This window comes from Canis lupus, chromosome X (genome assembly GCF_011100685.1).
Source record: "Canis lupus familiaris isolate Mischka breed German Shepherd chromosome X, alternate assembly UU_Cfam_GSD_1.0, whole genome shotgun sequence".
Taxonomy (NCBI): domain Eukaryota; kingdom Metazoa; phylum Chordata; class Mammalia; order Carnivora; family Canidae; genus Canis; species Canis lupus.
The window spans coordinates 107,583,841-107,605,468 of record NC_049260.1 but is presented as its reverse complement, the minus strand read 5'-3'; the positions used below and the strand labels follow the sequence as shown (position 1 = coordinate 107,605,468).

At 44.2% G+C, this 21,628-nt stretch overlaps 1 protein-coding gene across 13 annotated transcripts in view; it reads left to right on the top strand.

The window, feature by feature from the left end:
• MAP7D3 (MAP7 domain containing 3) overlaps positions 1–21,628 on the top strand; it is a 59,646-nt gene that overhangs the window by 15,731 nt on the left and 22,287 nt on the right. For 9 of the 13 annotated variants that reach the window (XM_038588421.1, XM_038588417.1, XM_038588416.1 and 6 more), the window contains exons 1-4: positions 11,775–11,916; positions 15,888–15,986; positions 16,082–16,165; positions 18,783–18,946. In XM_038588421.1, the coding sequence (XP_038444349.1) occupies positions 11,862–11,916; positions 15,888–15,986; positions 16,082–16,165; positions 18,783–18,946 (402 nt within the window). In that variant the 5' untranslated portion in view covers positions 11,775–11,861. Of the gene's footprint in view, positions 1–11,774; positions 11,917–15,660; positions 15,729–15,887; positions 15,987–16,081; positions 16,166–18,782; positions 18,947–21,628 lie in introns of those variants that run through there. The other 4 variants (XM_038588422.1, XM_038588414.1, XM_038588418.1 and 1 more) reach the window with 4 other exon arrangements.

Here is a 21,628-nt window from a genome sequence, read left to right as displayed (position 1 = left end):
ATAAGTCATCATTTGAGTTTTTCTGTCTCTGGTGCTTCTGAGAATCCCAGCTCAGAGAAGCTCATCCTCAGGTGTGTTCCTTAACTTGTTTCAAAAATGCCACCAGAAAAAAATGTAACTGCCTTTCCTACTTTACAACAACATACAATTCCAAATGTCATATTCCTGCCGTTAATATTTCCACGAATTTTGGAGACCTGACTGAAAGGGCTTCATTTATCCCACGCCTGGAGAATTGGCAGAGATGGCGGGGAATGGGGAATGTGCTCAGAATGAATTTGGAGCTGTGCACAGATAGTGTAAGTGAACAATGTTGAAATTCTGTGCTTGTGACAACCCCAAGGTCGAAGGGAAACTTGAACCTTCTTTGGTTTCATTTTGCATTAAAACAATCTTGTCGTGGAGGAGACACTATGTCCCCCATGTACAAGCTGTCCTTCCAGGATGGATTGAGGGCTGTGTGACCTGGGTTAACCCTAAGAGACCCAAGGTTCTTCAAGGCACATGTCCTTCCCTCTTTGTCTTTCTCCTAAAAGAACTGTTCTCTTCTTGCAAGATCTACTAAGGGCATGTCCATTGGTAAGAAATGAGGGGACTGCCAGTATCCTAGGGGTGCAATCTATGTGTTTGGGCTCTATCTGCTCTGTCCTTGTGCCTTCTCCCACGAGGAGATGTGCCTGTGGGTGGGTGGACAGGGTTTCTGACTGCAAGCCACTTCAAGGGAATAGACCTTACCCTGTCCCCTACAGCAGAGGAAAGCAGAGAAGAAAGGAGGGTGAGGAGCAGTGATGCAAAGGGTAGTGACACTGTGAAGCTTTAGTGTTCTGGTTTATTGTAAGATTTCAAGTATATGAATGATACCCATGTTTGTTTCCCCCAAACAAACCTCTCTGTTAGAGAGTTATACACAATCATTATTATTTGCATGAAAACTCCATCTCTGGTCTCTGACTGCAAACCCATCTTCAGGCATTTGAGCTCCAAAAATGCTTGTTCTCTTGGTCTCCTGTCTTTATTATCCTATCACATTGTGACACATGTCCAGCCCTCAGTCCAGAGCAGCAGACAGGGGCCAACTCATTGGGCCCAAATGAAAACTCGGTAGGGAAAGGTGTGGGAGGTGAATAGGCAGGATTAGAAAGTGTAGAATTGTCTTTTCCTTTTTTTTAGATTTTATTTATTCATGAGAGATACAGAGAGATACAGGCAGAGGGAGAAGCAGGCCCCATGCAGGAAGCCCGAGCCAGGACTCCAGGATCATGCCCTGGACTGAAGGCAGGCACTAAACCATTGAGCCACCCAGGGATCCTGAATTGTGTTTTCCAATCTGAGCTGTGTGCTGTATTTATAATTATCAATAGTATTAGGCATTTGAGGGGGTAATTCCACTGGCCTTGTAGCCTAATTGTCAAGAATAAGTGAGACAACGTGAAAAACGCACATAACTCAGTGCCTGGCATGTGATACGTGCCTCCAAAATGTTAGCTGTTATTACTATTAATTATTTTATATTGAGCTCATACTGAGAACTGTACCTGATCCACTTTATCAACAGAATACTTATAGGCAACTGTTCTTATCCTCATTTTACAGATGCAGAAACTTAGAGTCAGGTCAAATAGTCTTTTGGTGGCCGAACCAGGGACCCAGGCCACCGCACCGTAATGGGTAAAGGGCATGTTTGGGTACTTGACAGGTTAGCCCATCTGTCACTCGCCTTAGCCAGTCACTAAATTTCAAAAGCTTATATAATGACAGCATTTCTCCCAGAACCAATTTTCTTCAAATGTCATTTCCTCCTTCTATAAACAGACTGAACACATCCCTGACTCACATTTGAACAAATTCATTTCACATTTCAAATTTTCTTTCCCCTGCAGTCAGCCCTATAGCAATTCCACAGGCCCAGGGCCAAATTCCAGCTCGTAGTGGGGGATGTGTGAATACCATAGGCTAGGAAAATAGCATGAGACCAAGTGACAGTGGTCCCCAAAGTGCCATCTTACCCAGCTATTCCCCAAGGCCATGGATTAAGATATAAATGAAACATATGGAGATGGGAAAAAGCATATGTCAAGCCTGCTGTGGCTCATGTTCCTGTCAAGCACATGTACTGGGTCATTTTTAATCATGAAAACACCACCAAGCAGGCTTCCCAAATATTTCTACAGAACTAAAATTGAAATCAGTGCTTTATATCTCACACCTTCCTTCTGAAGTGAGGCTCAGCTACAGTATCCCAGTGTACACACATCCAGAAGGAACCAGAATTTGGCATACACCCTCCTCCTCCCATAAAAAAACTAGTTACCTGGGTATGTTTCAGGCATAATAAATATCATCAATGACAACACAAACCCTCACAGAACAATGTGTCAAGTTCTGAGGGTGAGATATGTAAGAGTTTACCATCCGATAAATGGCAACCATTTATACAGCCCAGTTCTAAGAGTTACTTCTTCTCAGGCTATGCTGATGTTTGCCCATCTCCTGTTCCCACGCCCACTGCAGATTCAAATAGCAATTTGATTTTGCTACTCTTTTTGCCCTTGGCAGAGACTGGCAGGCACTGTTTTTAGCAGCCCTCTCTCTCACTCTGGCTCCTCCTACCTCTGGAAAGCTCCAGAACTCTGGAATCAGATTAGCCTGAATCTGAATTGTGCCTCTGTGAGGTGTAGGGGAAGAGTAAAGAGGTGCCATGAGCCAAGGTGTGTGGTTTTGCTGTGGCAGAAAAGAGTTCCCAGGAGGAAGTAATGAGAATTGAGTCCAGAGCAGCAGACAGGGGCCAACTCATTGGACCCTTCACAAAAATCATGCTTGTTCAACATCCTTTACATGCGCCTTTGCCAACACTGCTGTATCTCAATGTGTTTCCCTCCCGTGTCCTTTTCCCGTTTCATTGGGAGGATATGGAGCAAATTCCAGCTGGATTACATAATGGTTCCCAGCACTGGATCAGCAATTCTCACTATTTTTTTCTTCCAATAGATTATCTGGACAGCCTTTTACGTGTGTGCAGGGGAAAAGAGCAGTAGCTAGGATTCCAGCTATGGGAGCTAGAGTTGAAGTGAAGGTCTAAACTTTGTGGCCTTGCTGGTCGTCCCTAGCTCTCATGTTTCATGGCTGTCTCGACAATAGTATCTAGAAACTACAGAAAAGCAAAGGCAAGGGTATGTGTCTTTCATGAAAGCAGAGAACTGTGGTCTATTTAGCCTCTGGCCTCAGGGATAACCTGCACATTTTCTCTTCACCCCATCCACCCTCCAAAAACACTCCTCAGAGGCCTGGAGAGGCTGACTATTGAGTGAATCTGACCCTGAGAAGTTTTGCTCTGTGTTTCTGAGTCCTTCACCCCAGCAGCACACATGGATGAGAACCCATTGGTGAAACTTGCCTGGGATCTTGGCTGCCCAAGTGTGCATTCCGCTAGACCCATGTGGCCTAAGGAGTGTGCACACAAGGTTCCCTTGTACTCTGGGGCCCTTTTTTCTCCCCCTAAAAGTACACATTCTCTAAATAGATCTGCGAGCTGGCCCTGAAGGAACAATGGGGTTTACAGTGCAGGCTTTCCACTATAACTGTATTGGCCTGTTGACAAACAGTTGAGTTTGGCAAAGAGAAATTTTTTAAGATTTTTTTTAATGTTTAAGTAATTTCTATACCCAATGCAGGGCTCAACCCCATGAAGAGTTTGTATGCTCTACCGACTGAGCCAGCCAGCACACACACCCCCACCCCCTGCCAAGGGAAATTCTCAAGAAGAGCCAGAATAAAGATGGCATTTTTTTTAGAGAGGTAGAGAGAGAGAGAGAGAGAGGGCAGAGGCAGAGGGGGAGGGAGAAGGAGAAGGAGAAGGAGAGGGAGAGAGAGGATCTTAAGCAGGATCCACATGCAGTACAGAGCCCAACAGGAGGCTTGATCTCACAACCCTGAGTCTCAAAGTCTTAAAGACCTAAGAGATTTTAGAACAGTATTGTAGTCCTAGATACAGCTTGATGATTAATGAAGTGCAGTATATAAATATGGGTGAAATTCCTTCCATCTGCATAACTTTCAAACATCTAGATCAAACCCAAAGCAACAAGCCATTCCCTCTGCTGCAGAGGTATGAGTTTAGCACACAATGAATTAGGGGCTGAGTATAGTGGGTAAAAGGATAGGATCCACCCTAAATCTAACCAAAGTTCCCTGGGAAACATCTCTCTCTCTCTGTCTGTCTCTCTTCAGGAGAGGAGTGTTTTTTTTTTTTGCATTTCACTTCCTGTGTGTGATCTGGATGTGTCTCCCCTTGGTCTTCCAACTAGCTCCTTTTAAAATGTAGGTGCATATGTGTGTACACTGTGCTGTGTGGTGGAGGGAAAGAGAAGGGAAACCAAGTATGTTGTGTGTTGTATCAGACTGTGGCACAGGAAACTGTGGTACAAAAATGCCCTCTGGCATCCCTGCCATATCTCCTAGTGTGTGATGCCTCTCCCTCCACTGTGATGCCATTCCCTGTGTGATGCTTCCAGGCGTTGCCATGACAATACCTTGGCTTTCAGTGCACCGTAGGGCAAAGCTATCTGCCTGCCCTTATTAAAAAAATATTAAGTATCACAAACTAGGAGATACTAGGTCTGTATTAGAATTTTTCATACTTATCATCATCAAAGTGAAAGAACATTAAGTACTCAGGTGTACTTGACATCACACTAAACGTTATTTGGTATATTTCCCTAGAGGTACATGTTATACAACTAATAACACTTATAGTATCAGAAATTCTGGGAATGTGGCCCAGCAATCTGTGTTTTAACAAACTATACTGACTCCTCTTTTCTTCTCATTTTCTCCCATCTGGATTTCACCATTTTTTAGCTCTATTAGAAATTCCAAAGTGTCTGTAAAGGGCATTCCTTGATATTTTATGCTTTTGGCATCCTCTGAAACTTCCTTTATATTACAGGCCTGTATTTAGAATGAGAAGGCCCAGCCCATGTTTGCTCTACTTTATTTGAAGTTAAGGGAGGAGAAAAGGACATTATATTGCCCTTTAATACTTTCTTTTTAAAATTTTTTAAAACCAGAACATTTATTTTGACTAATCGTTGAAATCCTTAAGATGAACTGGATGCTGCAACACTGCCCTCTTGGTCTTAGGTGTCGTTCCTTCACAGAATCCATGCCTGAATCTGCGGTATACAATTTTGGTGCCTCATTCGACCAGTCCCAGTGGTATTTCATCTTTTAGCCTTGGCACTCCAGTTATACTTTCTCTTCCATTTGGCAGGGTAGCCACACTTGCCGCAGGTGGACTTCTGAAGGTGGTAGGCCTTAGAGCCACAGTGGCAGCACAACGTGTGAGTCTTATTGCGATGCATTCTGAAGGATGACATCCCCTTTGTCATCTTGTTTCCGTAGCAGATCCCCCCAAAAAGCGCCCTTTAATACTTTTTTAAAAAGATTTTATTTATTTATTAGAGACAGAGAGAGGCAGAGACACAGGTAGAGGGAGAAGCAGGCTCCATGCAGGGAGCCCGACTTGGGACTCGATCCCAGGATCCCAGGAACTCAGGATCACGCCCCGGACTGAAGGCGGCACCAAACCACTGAGCCACCAGGGCTGCCTGCCCTTTAATACTTTTAAGTCTAGACCTTTTCAACCCACCAGTGGCCATCCAAAATATTTTCATTTCTTCCTCCTTCAGTACTGTAGAGGCTTTTAGTACTCTCTCTCATTCATTCAACAAACATTCATTGCAAGATAGACTACAATAGATTGGGCACATTTCCTTTTACACATGCATTTTGAATCCAGTCCTGAGTACTCAGCATATGTTGACTCTGCTGAGCCTATCTAGAAGAAAGCTGCTTAAGAGGAGTCCTGTTGATCTCCACTGCAAGACCTATATTAGACACCCATTTTCAATGGTTTCTTTTTTTCTTTTTAAAATATTTAATTTATTTATTCATGAGAGACACTCAGAGAGAGAGAGAGGCAGAGACATAGGCAGAGGGAGAAGCAGGCACCCTACAGGGACTCGTAGGACTCGATCCCAGGACCCCGAGATCAGGCCCTGAGCCAAAGGCAGATGCTCAACCGCTGGGCAATGCAGGTGTCCCTCCAATGATTTCTTATTTAAGAGTCTGAGTCAAAATTTTTTAACAATTTATTTATTTTAGAGAGAAAGCACATGGCAGGGAGGGGCAGAGGGAGAGAGAGAGAGAAACTTAAGCAGGCTCTGTGCAACAGAGCCCAGTAGCCGACACAGGTGGGGCTTGATCTCATAACCCAGAGATCACAACCTGGGCTGAAACCAAGAGTCAGCCATTTAAGTGACTGTGTCACCCAGGTACCCTGGGAAAATTCTATTAAAGGCTTATGACAGCTACAGACACCTGGGTTGGGATATGTAGTTGTAGGAAGACTGCCAACTATAGAAAGTGCAGCTTTGAAAAGGCTCAGTAGCCTGAGTATGGGGACTGGATCAATGAAAAACTGGAAGACAAAGGCTAGGAATTAAGAGTGGACTGGAGATCATCATCTTCTAAACTGTGAGACACAGAGGAAGGATTACTAGATGTACATGGACTTGAGTGCTGGCTCCACCACGTGCTAGTTGTGCTAACCATGGGCAGATTAGTCAACCCCTCACTCTTCTTCATCTTATTTTTTTTAAAGACCTTATCATTCATTCATGAGAGACACACACAGAGAGAGGCAGAGACATAGGCAGAGGGAGAAGAAGGCTCCACACAGGGAGCCCGACGCGGGACTCCATCCTGGGTCTCTAGGATCACGCCCTGGGCTGAAGGCGGCGCCAAACCGCTGAGCCACCCAGGCTGCCCTCTTCTTCATCTTAAAATGAGGATGAGAATAGAGGCTATCTCATAAAATTATGGTGAGAATTATGTGAAGTGATCCATGCAAAGCATTTAGCACAGTACCTGCCATTGGGTAGACACTGGACAAATGACAGCTCTCACTATCCACCCTAAGTATCCAAGACTCACCTACTATTCTGAGTAGCAGGCCACCACTGCCACTACAGCTTTCCCCTCTGAAGTTTGTCTGATTTTCCAGTTTGGAGGGGAAATACCCTCCAAACCAGAGTGGTGGCCTCTTCTTCCTTTCCTCAGAAGCTCACTGCCCCCACCCTGGTGAACTCAGGCCATGACAATCAGCCCCTCAGACCACCCCAGGAAGGGCCAGGGATTCCCTTAAAAGGAGAAGGTACAAAGAGCAAGATCATCCTGGTTCTCTAGGCAAAGAGAAAGGGGGAAGAGGGGTGGGGGGGTCTGTGAATGGTCAGAGCACAGGTGGGGGAGAGTGCTGCTAGGGTGGGAATTCTAGAGCTTGGAAAGCTTTGAGAAATGACCACTCTGAGGTATGCCTGTTACTAAGGAGGGGGGAAAAAGTGAAGATTTGGGAAAAGAAAAGAAAATGTGAGTAGATTTGGCAAGAGAGGAGTCCAGAATGAAACCTCACTACCCCCCACCCCCCAACTGCATCACAGCCAAGCTGCAACAACAGATGGGGAGGTAAGAGTCAGAAATGAGAGGTGAAGGAACTAGATCCCTGCCTCCTCTGTGTGCCTGATAGGTCAATCTGACAGGTAATTCATGGATGGAGAGGAAGAGCCATCTCATGGCTGTGAAGCTTAAAATGCACAGTTCAGTGCTGTGATGGTGACAGTTTCAAGGCAAATTTGTTAGACTTGGTAAGTCCACCGAGTGTTTATTACATGTGAATTCAACTTTTAAAAGCTTCATCATTTTGTAGGAAAAAATAGGACAGACCCTACACCTATTGTGACTGTTGTTTCTGAATGTTCTTCCTGCTTGTGTCAGTTTTAAGGGTGGAAAATAACCAAGTAGGGAAAAAAGTGAGCAGCATTGCAGTTCTTTTTTGCTCACTGGGGAACATAGACTTTCCAAACACAGGAGGAGAGGAGCCACCTGCGTTCTTTCCCAGCTGAGTCTGGGTTGGCTCCAGAAGAATAGACTATCTAGTTCCAATATTTTTCTGAGAAATATACAGTTTTGTGGGGCTCCTTAGAGAGCTGCTCTAGTCCCAAGGAAACCTCTAAGGGAGGCCCTGACCTCTAATAGTCACCAAGGAATCAATGGAGGGCGGGGCTCCTTCTCTGTCTCTCTCCATCCTGCCAGACGCAGAGTGGGTGGTCTGGAAGTTAGAGTGACTCCACCTATGGAATGAATGAGAAAGAAGGATTATCTGAAGATTAAAAGAGACTTATGTTATGTGTGGACCTTGCCTGGATTTTTATTCAAACATAGAAAAGGAGACAATTGGGAAAGTGGACCACTGATGAGATAGCTGATCATTTTATTTGCCTTGCACTGTGTTTTCCAAAGCTTTTAATGTTGCCATCATTTTTACAATAAGAGGTTTTACATTAAAATCAAGATTTCCAGGGGCACCTGGGTGGCTCAATCAGTTATGCGCTCTCTCACTCAAATAATAAATGAATCTAAAAAAATTAAAATAATATGAAATCCAGATTTCCAGCCTACTTTGAAAAATGGGAAGATGTGGCCCCCCACAGGCTGGGATGAAGGTGTGATTGCTCTCTTTTGGTCCTCAAGTTCAGAAATAAGTGCCAATTCTTCATGAAGGCTTCTTTGAATACCCTAACCAGAAGTGATTTTTCATCTCTCTGAGCTCTTGGAACACATTTGATTACTCACCCAGCTCCCAGAAAATACTGCCTATATTAGTTTTTTTTATCTGTAGACCTCTTACTTCCCCTCCTCCCTGCCCCCTCCCACCACACCTGGGTGGGATTGAGGCATTTAAAGGCTCTAAATGCTGAAAAGATCAAGGAGGGTGCTTCCCCATATGTATTTTCAAATCAAATTTTGTTTTATTCAAAGTGATGGTATTTACAAGTCAGCTGAGACCACACTTTCTAAATTGAAAAAAATAATTCTCCAACATCTTATTGTGAAAAATTTCAAACCCACAGAAGAGCTGAAAGAATAGTAAAACAAACATCTATATAACCATCTAGAGCCATGATTTTTAACATTTTGTGATATTTGCTCTGGTTTTTCTTCTGAACTGCTTGATAGTAAGTTTCAGACACTAAAATGCCTTGCCCCTAAACTCTCCAGCATTTATTTCTTTAAGACAAAGGACATTTTCCACAGTATCATTCTCATGCCCAAGAAGTTTGACCTTGATACAGTATTATCTAATACATGGTTCATATTCTAATTTTCCCAGTTGCTCCAACAATGAATGCTCTTTAAAGCTATTTTTTTTCTTTAAAGCTATTTTTAAAGATCTAGTATCTTTTTTTAATATATATTTTAAAGGTTTTATTTATTCACGAGAGATGCACAGAGAGAGAGGCAGAGAGGCACAGGCAGAGGGAGAAGCAGGCTCCCTGCAGGGAGACCTATGTGGGACTTGATCCCTGGGTCTCTAGGATCACCACCTGAGCGGAAGGCAGATGCTCAACCACTGAGCCACTCAGGTGCCCTAAAGATCTAGTTTCTAATCAAGGACTGTGCTTCACATTAGTCTCTTTAGCTTCCTCTGATCCAGAACACTTCTCTGATGTTTTTTTTTTTTTAATTTTTAAAGATTTTATTTATTTATTCGTGAAAGACAGAGAGAGAGAAAGGCAGAGATGTAGGCAGAGGGAGAAGCAGGCTCCAGGTAGGGAGCCTGATGTGGGACTCAATCCTGAGACCCTGGATCACACCCTGAGCCAGGGGCAGGTGCTCAACCGCTGAGCCACCCAGGTGTCCCTATTTTTTATTTTTAAGATATTTATTATTTATTCATTAGAGACAGAGAGAGAGAGAGAGAGAGAGAGAGAGAGAGAGAGGGATGGAGAGAGGCAGAGACACAGGCAGAGGGAGAAGCAGGCTCCATGCAGGGAGCCAGACGTGGGACTCAATCCTGAGATCCTGAGATCCTGATCCCGGGTCTCCAGGACCACGCCCTGGGCTGAAGGCAGCGCTAAACCGCTGAGCCACCCGGACTGCCCTGATGTTTACTTTTAATCTTTCATGATGTTAACATTTTGAAACATCTAGGCCAATTGTTGCATAGAGTATGCCACAATCTGGATTTGTCTGAATTTTCCACGTTAGTAGATGGGTTCAACATGTCACAGTGGATTCAACATTTTGAACATTTTTGCTGGAGATATAAAAGTGATACTGCACTTTTCTACATTGTCTGTTTGTGAAGTTCCAGGTAAATTCATCAAAGCTGAGTTTATGTGTATGTGCTTTGCTGGTGCCTAAATCACACATGTGTCATATTAACAATCATGGCTACCATCTTGTGCATCATGCACAACATTGGTCTGTGTATATGCAGGAGCAGGGCTTTGGGTACTTTATAATGCCGAACTTTTCCCAACCCACTCCTACCCCACCCCCACCCCCAGTATTTTTTCCCCTCCATCCCCAGTATTAATCTATGACTTTACCAACACTTATTGTCCATTTTTAAAAATTGACTAAATCTGTATGTGTAACATGATATCTTGTGGGTTTTATTTGCATTTTCTCGACTGCTAAAGAGTTTGAGGATTTCTTCATATGTTTATTGATCATTTGTGATTTTTCTACTGTGGGAGACCTGTTTATGCCTTTGGTTCATTTCTTGGAGATTGTCTTTTCATTATGTATTTTTAGATCTTTATGAATTCTGGATGCTAATCATTTGTGAACTGTATCTACATAAATCTCCACTTTCATGAAACAATATCGCTTAAGGCTAAGCACAAAGAGACTACTGGTCAGACATTTTGGGTTCAAATTCCAGTTCTGATAGTAACTACGTGACTGAATAATTTAACTTCTCTCTGCTTTAGTTTCCTTATCTATGAGATGGGAGTGATAATGGTACCTACTTTGTCGGGTAGCAAGGGGGATTAAATGAATGAATATAGATATGGTAATGCAGAACAGTGCCTGGCACATAGAGTCAATAAATGTTTGCTGTTACTAGCTTCTTCCATTTTACAGCTCCCATGTAATTTTGAAATGCGGTGGGTTCATCAAAGTGCACGTCCCACAAGTGGCCTCCTGTCCCATACCTATGGCCTCATCATAAACTGCTTTGGTACAACCATGTGCTACATCACACTAATAACAGGGGTGACTCGAGCTTGTATAGGCAAGCACCCAGGAAGTGATGCGTCAGGTGAATTGTTTTCCCTTGTGAATGGGAAAAACATTTTGCAATCTTGAAGGACCTCTCCTCCAAAACCTAAGAGATTAATATGCCAGTAAGCCCTCCTTCGTTGTAAAGACCCATAAACACCCTAGAGATAATTCATGCAACTTTGAGACCTAAGAGTGTCATGATTTATTTTGCAGCAATTTTTAAAAAAGGCTGTACTCTTAGATTGGGCCCCTAGCAAGAGCCTCTCACTCCCTCAACCTGTCTCTGGGCCTCTTCCCTGTAACTTGGACCCTTCCATAGTGTTTGAAAGAGTAGTAAACTCCCGATACAAGCGCACCCAGGAGGCGCTCAGTATAATGCTTGCTAAAGCAAGGAAGGAAGGAATCTTAACTGCATTGCTAGGTAGATTGGGATAAAAGGAATAAAGGAATGTTGGATGGCTCCCCGCACAGAATGTGGGAAAGCAAGGAATGCAGGGGAGGGTTTCTTTAGCCCCAGGAGGTCCCTGCCCTCCAGGTCCGGACGTGGTGCCTAGGGAGCATCGCTGCAGAGTTTGCGGGACCAGGAGGGCGCGGCTGCTCTTCGGGCCCCGCCCCACCCCGCCTCCTCCCGCCCCCCCGGCGCCGCCACCAAGGCTGGCGAGACGGTCACGCCGGAGCCTGCGCACTGGGTCCCCAGCGCCTCCAGAGGTTCTCTACTCGGCGGCTCGAAGATGGCGGAGCGCGCCGGCGGCAGCACATCCCTCAGGGGGCTGCGCGAACGGATGGGTGAGCGGCCCGGAGGCTCCCGGGGGAGCCCGGGCCCGTGCGGGATGCGGGCTTCTCGCGGACCCGGGGCTGTTGTGGCGGTGCAGAGGGTGCCAGAAAACTTTACTCCGGGGTGGCCTCGCGCCGTCCGGTCCACCCCTCACGCGACACGGAGTTCCCCTAGACGGGACAGGGAACCGTTGTGGGACAGGCTTGGGGGGGACGGCCGGCCAGCATCACCAACGGCAGAAGTCCTGTGGCCAACGGCCCAACGGTCGCCGCTAGCGGCCGGACCTCGGGGGCGGGGCGCGAGGGAACTAACGGGCGCGGGGGGTGGAGGGGCCTGGGATCCGGGACCCCACAGACGGTCCTGAGCTCCGCCGGCGGTTAGGGGGGCGGTAGACGCCCGCGCGGCCACAGAAAGGACGCGCCCGGGTCTGGGATGTGCGGGCGCCCGCCCAGACCCCGCGCGCCGGGGCAGCCCTTCCAGGCGCAGAGCCGGGAGTTTTCCCTCTGCGCGCGGCGCTAGCGGTCACATCCTCTCCCACAGTCGCACTCGTTCCCTCTCCCAAGGGCTTAATATCCCGCACCCTCCCAGTCAAGGTCCGGTGAGGACGGAGCCTTGGGGGGATGTTGCTTTGAAAGTTGGGAAGAAACTTGCTTCTCAGCTCCTTCTGATTTGCCTGCTGTGGCACATGACTTCGCCAAGATGTCACCTCCCGTGGGACAACTAGCAGACCCTAGGCTGCAATGAACGGAAAGCAGCACTTGAAAGTGCTTTTTCCTAAACTGCTCCCACCGCCAAAATGCCGCCCGCCCCCGCCCCCCATCGTTAATTTTATAGAATTTGGCAGCGCATTGCTTGGCCCAGGAGACTGCTCCGCTAGCTTAGTGAAAAGGTGTTTCTCGCTCGGTGAGAGGTTACGTGCTGTTCTCAGACTAGCTCCCTATTAAGAACTTGAATAAAACGATTTTAATTGATTATATTGAAATCCTTAGAAATTTGCAGTTGGAAAGTTGACTGCGTTTGGGAGGCTTTCTGTTACTTAGGATACTGCAACTCCCCAGTGTATCAGAAGCAAGTACACCTTGATCTTTACTTGGGAAGCGAACCCCTTCTGTTTCTAGCTTATTTTGCTTCACCTAGGAAGAATTTACAGTAAATTCGGATTGTTTTACTGCTTGTAAGTAAGGCTCCCTGCCACTGGTTTATTTCAGTCATTTAAATTAACCAGCATTCTGGACAATACCCCCCCCCAAAAGAAAGCATTTTTGGGTATTGAATGTTGTGTTTTATGATCTTGTATGAGACAGTCGCTTGAATTCACAATATTTCAAGCCAAAACCTTAGTCATGCAAAAAGGGCTTAACCTAGAACCCTAACTGACCTCCTTGCTGCCCATTTCATATTAGGAATTGAAAACCTCACATATTATATGTTAGACTTTTCACACAGTACCAGCTTAACTAGATTTGCCCTCATGGTCCCAGCATTTTCCTGAAGGGGGACAAGGAGTCATTGAAATGTTTTGCCAATTTGTGGCAAATTAAATGCCACTGTGACAGTTGCTTTTTTTTATTCTATTAATCTGGTCCATTTCATTTCCTGCTGGGAACCAGGCACCAAGAGTTAAAACATTGTCCTGAATAAATAACTTCTTTGGGTACATGAATTATGTATATTCATTGAATTGTTTTCTGTGCCTAGGACTGTGCTAAGATTGTAGCGCACTGAAGAAATACACTTTTAACAAAACATGTGTTTTATATTTTAATTGTTTTAAAATAATATGCGAATATTTCAACCAGATGAGCATAAGAAACTTTGCCACTGGCTTATCACCTTTCTTGTTTTCCAGATTCACAAGTGATTTCTAGGTTTATGATAAATTACTTAGAATACTTTCAACAAACACAGAAAAAGCTACTAAGATTGAGTCAGATCATGGAATTTTAGAGCTGGAGAAAACTTAAAGGTTCTCAAGTCTGGTACCCAGAGTCCCAAGTATAAAATCCTGGGCAGCTTCTACAACTTGAATGTGTATTCCAATAGCTTAAGATTTTTCCAAGTAGCCATTCCACCATAGACATCTCTGAATGATAGGAAACTGTAATTTAAGACATGCTATCTTTTAAGTTTATTTTTTGATGATCTCTGTACACACGGTGGGGCTCAAACACACCACCTGGACATTAAGAGTCCTGTGACTCTTTCCTTTTTTGAGATGGTGGTCCCTATGGCAGTAATTATGATGTCACTTTCAAGGTTACTCTGTAAAATGACTCCCAGATATCTTTCCTCAGTAGCAAGGAACATCTCAAAGTCAATGGATGACAAGGACAATGACAGTCACTCTGTTCCTTTGATTATTTTAATTGCCCATCTTCAGCTGTTATATTATTTCCTGATATATAGAAAACAATTGTATGTGGTATCCCAGGGGCATATTTCCTGTGCTTTCACAAGGGTAGAGAATTTTCACTGTTAATCTCCAGATCCTTCCTGAAGATGCCCAGCATTGTGGGGCATTTTAGATACAACCATACATGGAATTCAAGGGCTCAGGAATATATGATAATTGGTGTATGTATCATCCTGGCATTTTTTTTTCTTACTCTCCCTCTAATTGTGCTCCCCTAATCTTGTATTTTATTTTATCCTTATTGAAGTTTATTTGCCACTTTTGGACCTGTTTTACAAGGCATGTGTAAATTTATCTTTGTTTGCCTGATATTTTTCTACCTGGAATAATACTATGTCAATGGAAATTCCTTGGGTGCTTCTCCACCTTCACTGCATTAGAATAGAGCTTTTAGCAACTGGAAATGCCTGGGCCTCCACCCCAGAGACTGGGGGTGGGGAAAGGCAGGCAACTTAGGGTAACCCTATGCAGCCAGGATAGAAAAGCCCATGTCTACGTAATTTATAAATGTACTTAAATTGTTTTTAAAGACTTTATTGAGAGAAAGTGTGAGCAGGAGAGAGCTCCAGCGGGGGTAGGGGGAAGGGAGAGGGAGAAGCAGACTCCTTGCTGAGCAGGGAGCCCACCATGGCACTGGATCCCAGGCCCCTGAGATCATGACCTGACCTGAAGGCAGATGCTTAACCGACTGAGCCACTCAGGCGCGCCATAAATGTACTTTTTTTTTTTAAAAAAAGATTTTATTTATTTATACATGAGAGACACAGAGAGAGGGCCAGAGACCTAGGTAGAGGGAGAAGCAGGCTCCCTGTGGGAAGCCTGATACAGGACTTGATCCAAGGACCCCAGGATCACGCCCTGGGCTGAAGGCAGATGCTTAACTGCTGAGCCATCCAGGCATCCCTAAATGTACGTTTTAATATCGGGGCTAATCTCTGAGGATCTCACTGCTGACCTGTCGATACTTCTGCTTCCAAATTCAGATCCATAAGCACCAAGTCTTTTCTAAATTCTCAGTTTATGGCGAAACAGTTTTTCCAGTTCTGTGCCAGCTCAGTTTTTCTAGTACTTGCTGTAATGTCTTGTCCGAGGCAATTTTTTTAAAGGATTTTATGTATTCGTGAGAGACATAGAGAAAGAGGCAGGCTTCTCGAGTGGAGTGCCATGTGGGACTCGATCCTGGGACCCCAGGATCATGCCCCAAGCCAAAGGCAGAAGCTCAACCGCTGAGCCACCCAGGCGTCCCTGTCCGAGGCATTTTTGAAAGCTATTAATCATTAGCTCCTACTCATCCACAAGCTCGTGCTACCACTCCCACTAACAACTCTCTCTCTGTCCACAGATAGGTTGGCACATCCACAGTAAACAGCTTTAATTCCTTCTTAAAGAGTTGAACATCATAAGTACTCAGTATGTCTTTTTATTGTTGACCTGGATTATGTCATGATTTTTGCCTTATAGATGCAAGATACTATCCTTTATCTTCAAGGAAAATTGCTTGTGCTTTACTTCCTCTGTGTTACCTGTTTGTAGTATCTGATCCCTTCCCTTTACTTCCCTGTATTCTAGTTGCTGCAGCTCATGCCCTTGCCGAAGAAAGACGGAATCAGAGTGGTCTCTGCTCTCTTCCATCACAGTCCTCAAATATAAGATCAACATTTAGACCAGGTGTAATTTCTAGAACACTTTTTGACATATGTCAAAGTGCCACATCATGAAAATCTGATCTATTAATGTCTTACTATATTCTTTTTTGTTTTTAGTCATCGATGGATCCGTACTTAAAAATGATGTGAAGCAGAGATTGGCGAAGGAGCGCAGAGAAGAAAAGAAGAGACAACAAGAAGGTAAAATATTTTAAAAAAATCAGGATGAATGAATTTTCTGTCAAGGTTATGTATTTCCAAAGTGGTTTTACTTACTTTTCCTGATCTGTTTATATCATAGTTTACATTTTTTCTAGGATGAATTATATTGGATTCAGTAACTTTTTAAAAAGATTTTATTTATTTATTTATTTATTCATTCATTCATTCATTCATTTATTCATTCGAGACAGAGAGAGGCAGAGGCACAGGCAGAGGGAGAAGCAGGCTCCAGGCAGGGAGCCTGACATGGGACTGGATCCCTGGTCCCCAGGATTATATCCTGAGCCGAAGGCGGTGCTAAACTGCTGAGCCAACGGGACTGCCCCTGGATTCAGTAATTATACTAAGACAGATAAAGAAGGCTTGTGAAAAATATTTGATTAAAATGCTTAATTTTTGAAGTGGTAGTTTCTGTTAGTTCTAATTTTCTGAAAACTGAGGTATGAAAACTTCAACATTTGTAGAAACAAGCAGAATGAGGGTTTCAATAAAAATGACTCTAAAAAGGAAAATGAAGTTGCTAATAATCGTAACCGGCTTCTCCAGTGCAAGTTAGGATCTAAAAGAGAGAATGATTTTTTCAACTACTGCATTTTTCTTTGGTCTTTGAAATTCCCTGACAAAACTTGTGATCAGCTTTATTCAAATGGAGATCATTTGTCTTTGTTTCAGTGAGGAGCTGTTTCTTCTTGGAACTCTTCAGGAGAGTATTTTAGAACTGCATAGATGTTTTCCAGGCTTTAGTGAGGGGAAATTTGAAATAGGAAAACATCATGCTGTACCATAATGTGGTAAAACTGGCATGTTTAATGTGGTCTGTATAGATGAGACCTTAGAAAGAAGAAGGAAGAAAAGCATTCTGGCTGTGTGTTTTCTATTTTTTTAAGGATTTTATTTATTTGTTCATGAGAGAGACAGAGAGAGAGAGAGAGATACGCAGAGGGAGAAGCAGGCTCCATGCAGGGAGCCCGATGTGGGACTTGATACGGGACTCCAGGATCAAGCCCTGAGCCAAAGGCAAGCCCTAAGCCAAAGGCAGACACTCAACCACTGAGCCACTCAGGCATCCCTGGGCATGTGTTTTCTATTAAATTTTTATTTTAATGTTTGTAGTGTGTTAATCTTGATGGGGTTTAACTTCAGCTCAAATCAGTGGAAATAGCACATGAAAGAAAATATTTTATTTTATTTTATTTTATTTATTTTATTTTTTATTTTATTTTATTATTTTATTTTATTTATTTTATTTTATTTTATTTTATTTATTTTATTTTATTTTATTTTATTTTATTTTATTTTATTTTATTTTATTTTTTTATTTTATTTATTTTATTTGACACAGAGAGAAAGCCCAAGCAGGGGGAGTGACAGGCAGAGCTGAGGGAGAAGCAGGCTCCCCATTGAGCAGAGAGCCCAGCTCTGGGCTCTATCTCTATCTCAGGACCCTGGGATCATGACCAGAGCCAAAGGCAGATGCTTAGCCTACTGAGCCACCCAGGCACCCTGAAAATAATTTTTTGTTTTGTTTTGTTTTTAAATGATAGTAAAGGTTTTCATTTATTTATTTATTTATTTATTTATTTATTTATTTATTTATTCATTCATGATAGACAGAGAGAGAGAGAGAGAGAGAGAGAGAGAGAATGAGGCAGAGACACAGGCAGAGGGAGAAGCAGGCTCCAGAGAGAGAGAATGAGGCAGAGACACAGGCAGAGGGAGAAGCAGGCTCCATGCCGGAAGCCTGGCACGGGACTCGATCCCGGGACTCCAGGATCATGCCCTGGACCAAAGGCAGGTGCCAAACTGCTGAGCCACCCAGGGATCCCCAAAATATTTGTTTTTAATATGGAATTTTAGTTTGGACAGGATTATGAGGGTCATCTAGGCCATCTCCATTATCTGGGTTAAATGAACACCCAGTGCAAATGATTCTTTAGTGGCTTAGTGGCCATTCTCGTTCACTTATATAATTTTTTATAGGTTGGGACGCCTGGGTGGCTCAGCGGTTGAGCATCAGCCTTTTCAGCTCAGGGCGTGATCCCAGGGTCCTGGAATCGAGTCTCATATCGGGCTCCTTGCATGGAGCCTGCTTCTCCCTCTGCCTGTGTCTCTGCCTCTCTCTCTCTCTCTCTCCCTCTGTGTGTGTGTCTTTCATGAATAAATAAAATTTTTTTAAAAAAAGAAGTTGGGGGACCACCAGGACTGGGAAAATAGAGTGGAAGTTTGACTTGGGCCAACTATCTATTTGAAAAGCTGCTGTGATTAAGGTTCAGTTAGATTTTTGTGATGTGGGACGCCTGGGTTGCTCAGCAGTTGAGCATCTGCCTTCAGCCCAGGGTGTGATCCTGGAGACCCAGGATCAAGTCCCACATCGGGCTTTTCCCTCTGCCTGTGTCTCTACCTCTCTCTCTCTCTCTCTCTCTCTCTCTGTCTCTCTCATGAATAAATAAATAAAATCTTTAAAAAATACTTTTTTATAGGTTGTGTTATTTTTAAGAAAGAGGAGATATATTAACTTTCTCCTTTGTGAGTACTGTGGAAAACTTAAATATTTTCTTGGCTCTTATACCTTGAAAATGTATTTGAAATATTTCAGCCAACAAAGAAACCCAGATCCTTGAGAAGGAAAGAAAGACCAGGATCCAATATGAGAGGCAAATGGAGGAGAAACAACGAAAGCTGAAAGAACAAAAAGAAAAGGATGAGCAACGGAGAATATCTGCTGAAGAAAAAAGGAAGCAAAAACTACAGGAGGAAAGGGTACGGTACATGTTTCCTAGCCTGTTAATCAGATGCCACGCTGTGTTGCCTGGCACTGGAATACTTCTTTCTTAGTCCTTCACCGCCTTTCCTGCCCACCCTCCTCCCCCACTGCTGCTACCACCAAAGGACCCAGTCCTAGTTCTCTCTCCTTCCTTCAGCGGTAGAGCCTCTTTGGCCCTGTCCTCTCAGATCTCTGAGTTTTGAACTGCTAGCTGAGATCAAAAGGAGCCTTGCAGGCCCAGGAAGAGAGCCCTTCTGCTGTCTGGGATGTGGCCCACAGGTGCCTGCAGCCCAGGGTTTGCTCTGAGCTCCATCCCAGCGGCCTTAGTATTCACAAAGCCACCAATAGGCCCCCATCTTACTTCTCACAGCAGCTCCTCTGACTGCTTGAGTGCATGCTGGTCAGATGACAGCACTTGCTCTCCCATCTGGCTTCCTCTGCCTTTCTCCTGTGTGTGCTCTTCCACCCTGCTGTGCTGTGGCCCTGTGTCTCTCTTTACCTTCCTGGACTCTTGCTGTCTGATGCTGTCGGTATGAGTCACTGCCTTCTGTCCTCCTTCAATCAATTAATTGGTCTTTCGAGTGTCCATACTTGGGCATTTGGCTATCTGTCCAGTTCTGTCTGACTCCAACACCAGATTTTACTCCTGTAGGTCATTCCACTACTTCACATTGAGGATCCTTGACTCCTTGTGAATCTGCCATGCTCTCTGGGACACCATCCTCTTTCTTTTTTTAAAAAAAGATTTTATTTATTTATTCATAGAGACAGAGAGAGAGGCAGAGACACAGGCAGAGGGAGAAGCAGGCATCATATCGAGAGCCTGACCTGGGACTTGATCCAGGGTCTCCAGGATCACTCCCTGGGCTGCAGGTGGCGCTAAACTGCTGCGCCACCGGGGCTGCCCCACCATCCTCTTTCTTGCTGGCATTCTTTCTTTTTCTTTATTCCACTGATTCTCAAGTGTCCCTAACTCAGTATTTGTCTCAGGTTCTCCATCTGACTGTGACCTTTTTTCTGCCAGAGGCGCCTCACTTTTCATTCCTCATTGTCTTAGCTTTTCTCTCCATCTTTGGGCTTTCTGCCTATTCTCTCCGTATGCGTGTTTTTATCTCTCCTGCTTTTCTACTGTTGTTCTTATTTTTTTGATTTATTTTTTATTTTTAAAGATTTTATTTATTTGACACAGAGAGAGCACAAGTAGGCAGAACAGCAGGGAGAGGGAGAAGCAGACTCCTCACTGAGCTGGGAGCCCAACGCAGGACTTGATCTCAAGACCCTGAGATCATGATCTGAGTTGAGGCAGACCTTTAACCAATCAAGCCACCCAGGCATCTCTATTGCTCTTATTTTTTTAAAGATTCACTTATTTATTTTGAGAGAGAAAGCACACGCAAGACAGTGAGTAGCATGAGTTGGGGGAAGGGCAGAGGGAGAGAATCTCCAAGCAGGCTCCCTGCCAAGTGCAGAGCCCATGACAGGGCTCAATCTCAGGATCCATGAGATTGGGACCTGAGCCAAAACCAAGAATCAGATACTTAACTTACTGAGCCACCCAGGCACCCTTAAATATTCTTTTTGATTCCATTTATCCCCATGAGGCTTCTCTGGTGCTCTCTCTTCCTCCTTGTGCACACGATTGCTCTCACATGCCTCACCCCCAGCCCCTGCCCTGTGTGTGTATCTTCCTTATTCTAGGACTGTTTGCATGCCATTTCTTCCCCACCCATGGTCCACTACATTTTTTTTCTCTCTCTCTCTACCTTTTTCTGTGGCTGTTTATGCTGTTTTTTTCATATTCCAGTATTTGATGAGCTCCTATCCAGGATTTCTATCACCATCTTCCTTTGTGAAAGCTCTTTAATTGACTTCTGTGGTGAAGAGAATAAAGGCCAGACATAGAGTGATCTGAACTAATAGACTGAAAGAAAGTAATGCAGAACACTGCAGAGTGGGGGAGGGTCCCTGGAGAGGAGAGACTCCCAAGGACTGAGAGAGAAAAAGACCATCTTAGAGAAAGAAGAACCTCAGAGAGAACCCAGAGAAAACATAACAAAATGGCACTGCAGAGAGGCAGGGAGCCAGGGGTGCAGTGGGAGAAAAGAAGCAGGAGGACAAAGAGAAAAGGGGCAAAAGAGAACCAACCTCACAAAACTAGTGTGATGGGGTAGGGGTGGACCCTGACAGACTAGGAAGGGTCCATGGGACACTGTGAGCAGCCTGCACATAGAAAAAGAGAATAATTTATTAGAGCAGGAGGTGGTACTGAAGAGGGCTGAGTACTGAGGAGACCTGTAGGAGCCACAGGTGCAAGGGGAGCCTGAGAGGACAGAGGGCCAGTGCATTTGGAAGCAGGGGGATAGAATGCTTAGGAATCACAAATGTTTCAGTAACACAAGATGAATTACTGTTTTCAGTCTTGATTATACTTTCTGGGTTTTTAGTAATTTGAGCACCTTATTTTCTGTTGGAAAATATAATTTTAAAATATTGCCATTAGATACATTTTAAGAATTGCAGTTGCTTTTCTCCTGAGAGGATACGGAGGACTCTCCATTTTCCTTGTATGTTTATCTTTTCTCTCAGAGAAATGGTGGGGGCATTGTAAGGATGATGTTGCTATGAAACAGTTGTCAGGGAAGAGTAGAAAGCTTCCTGGCCCTGCAGTTGATTTGCTT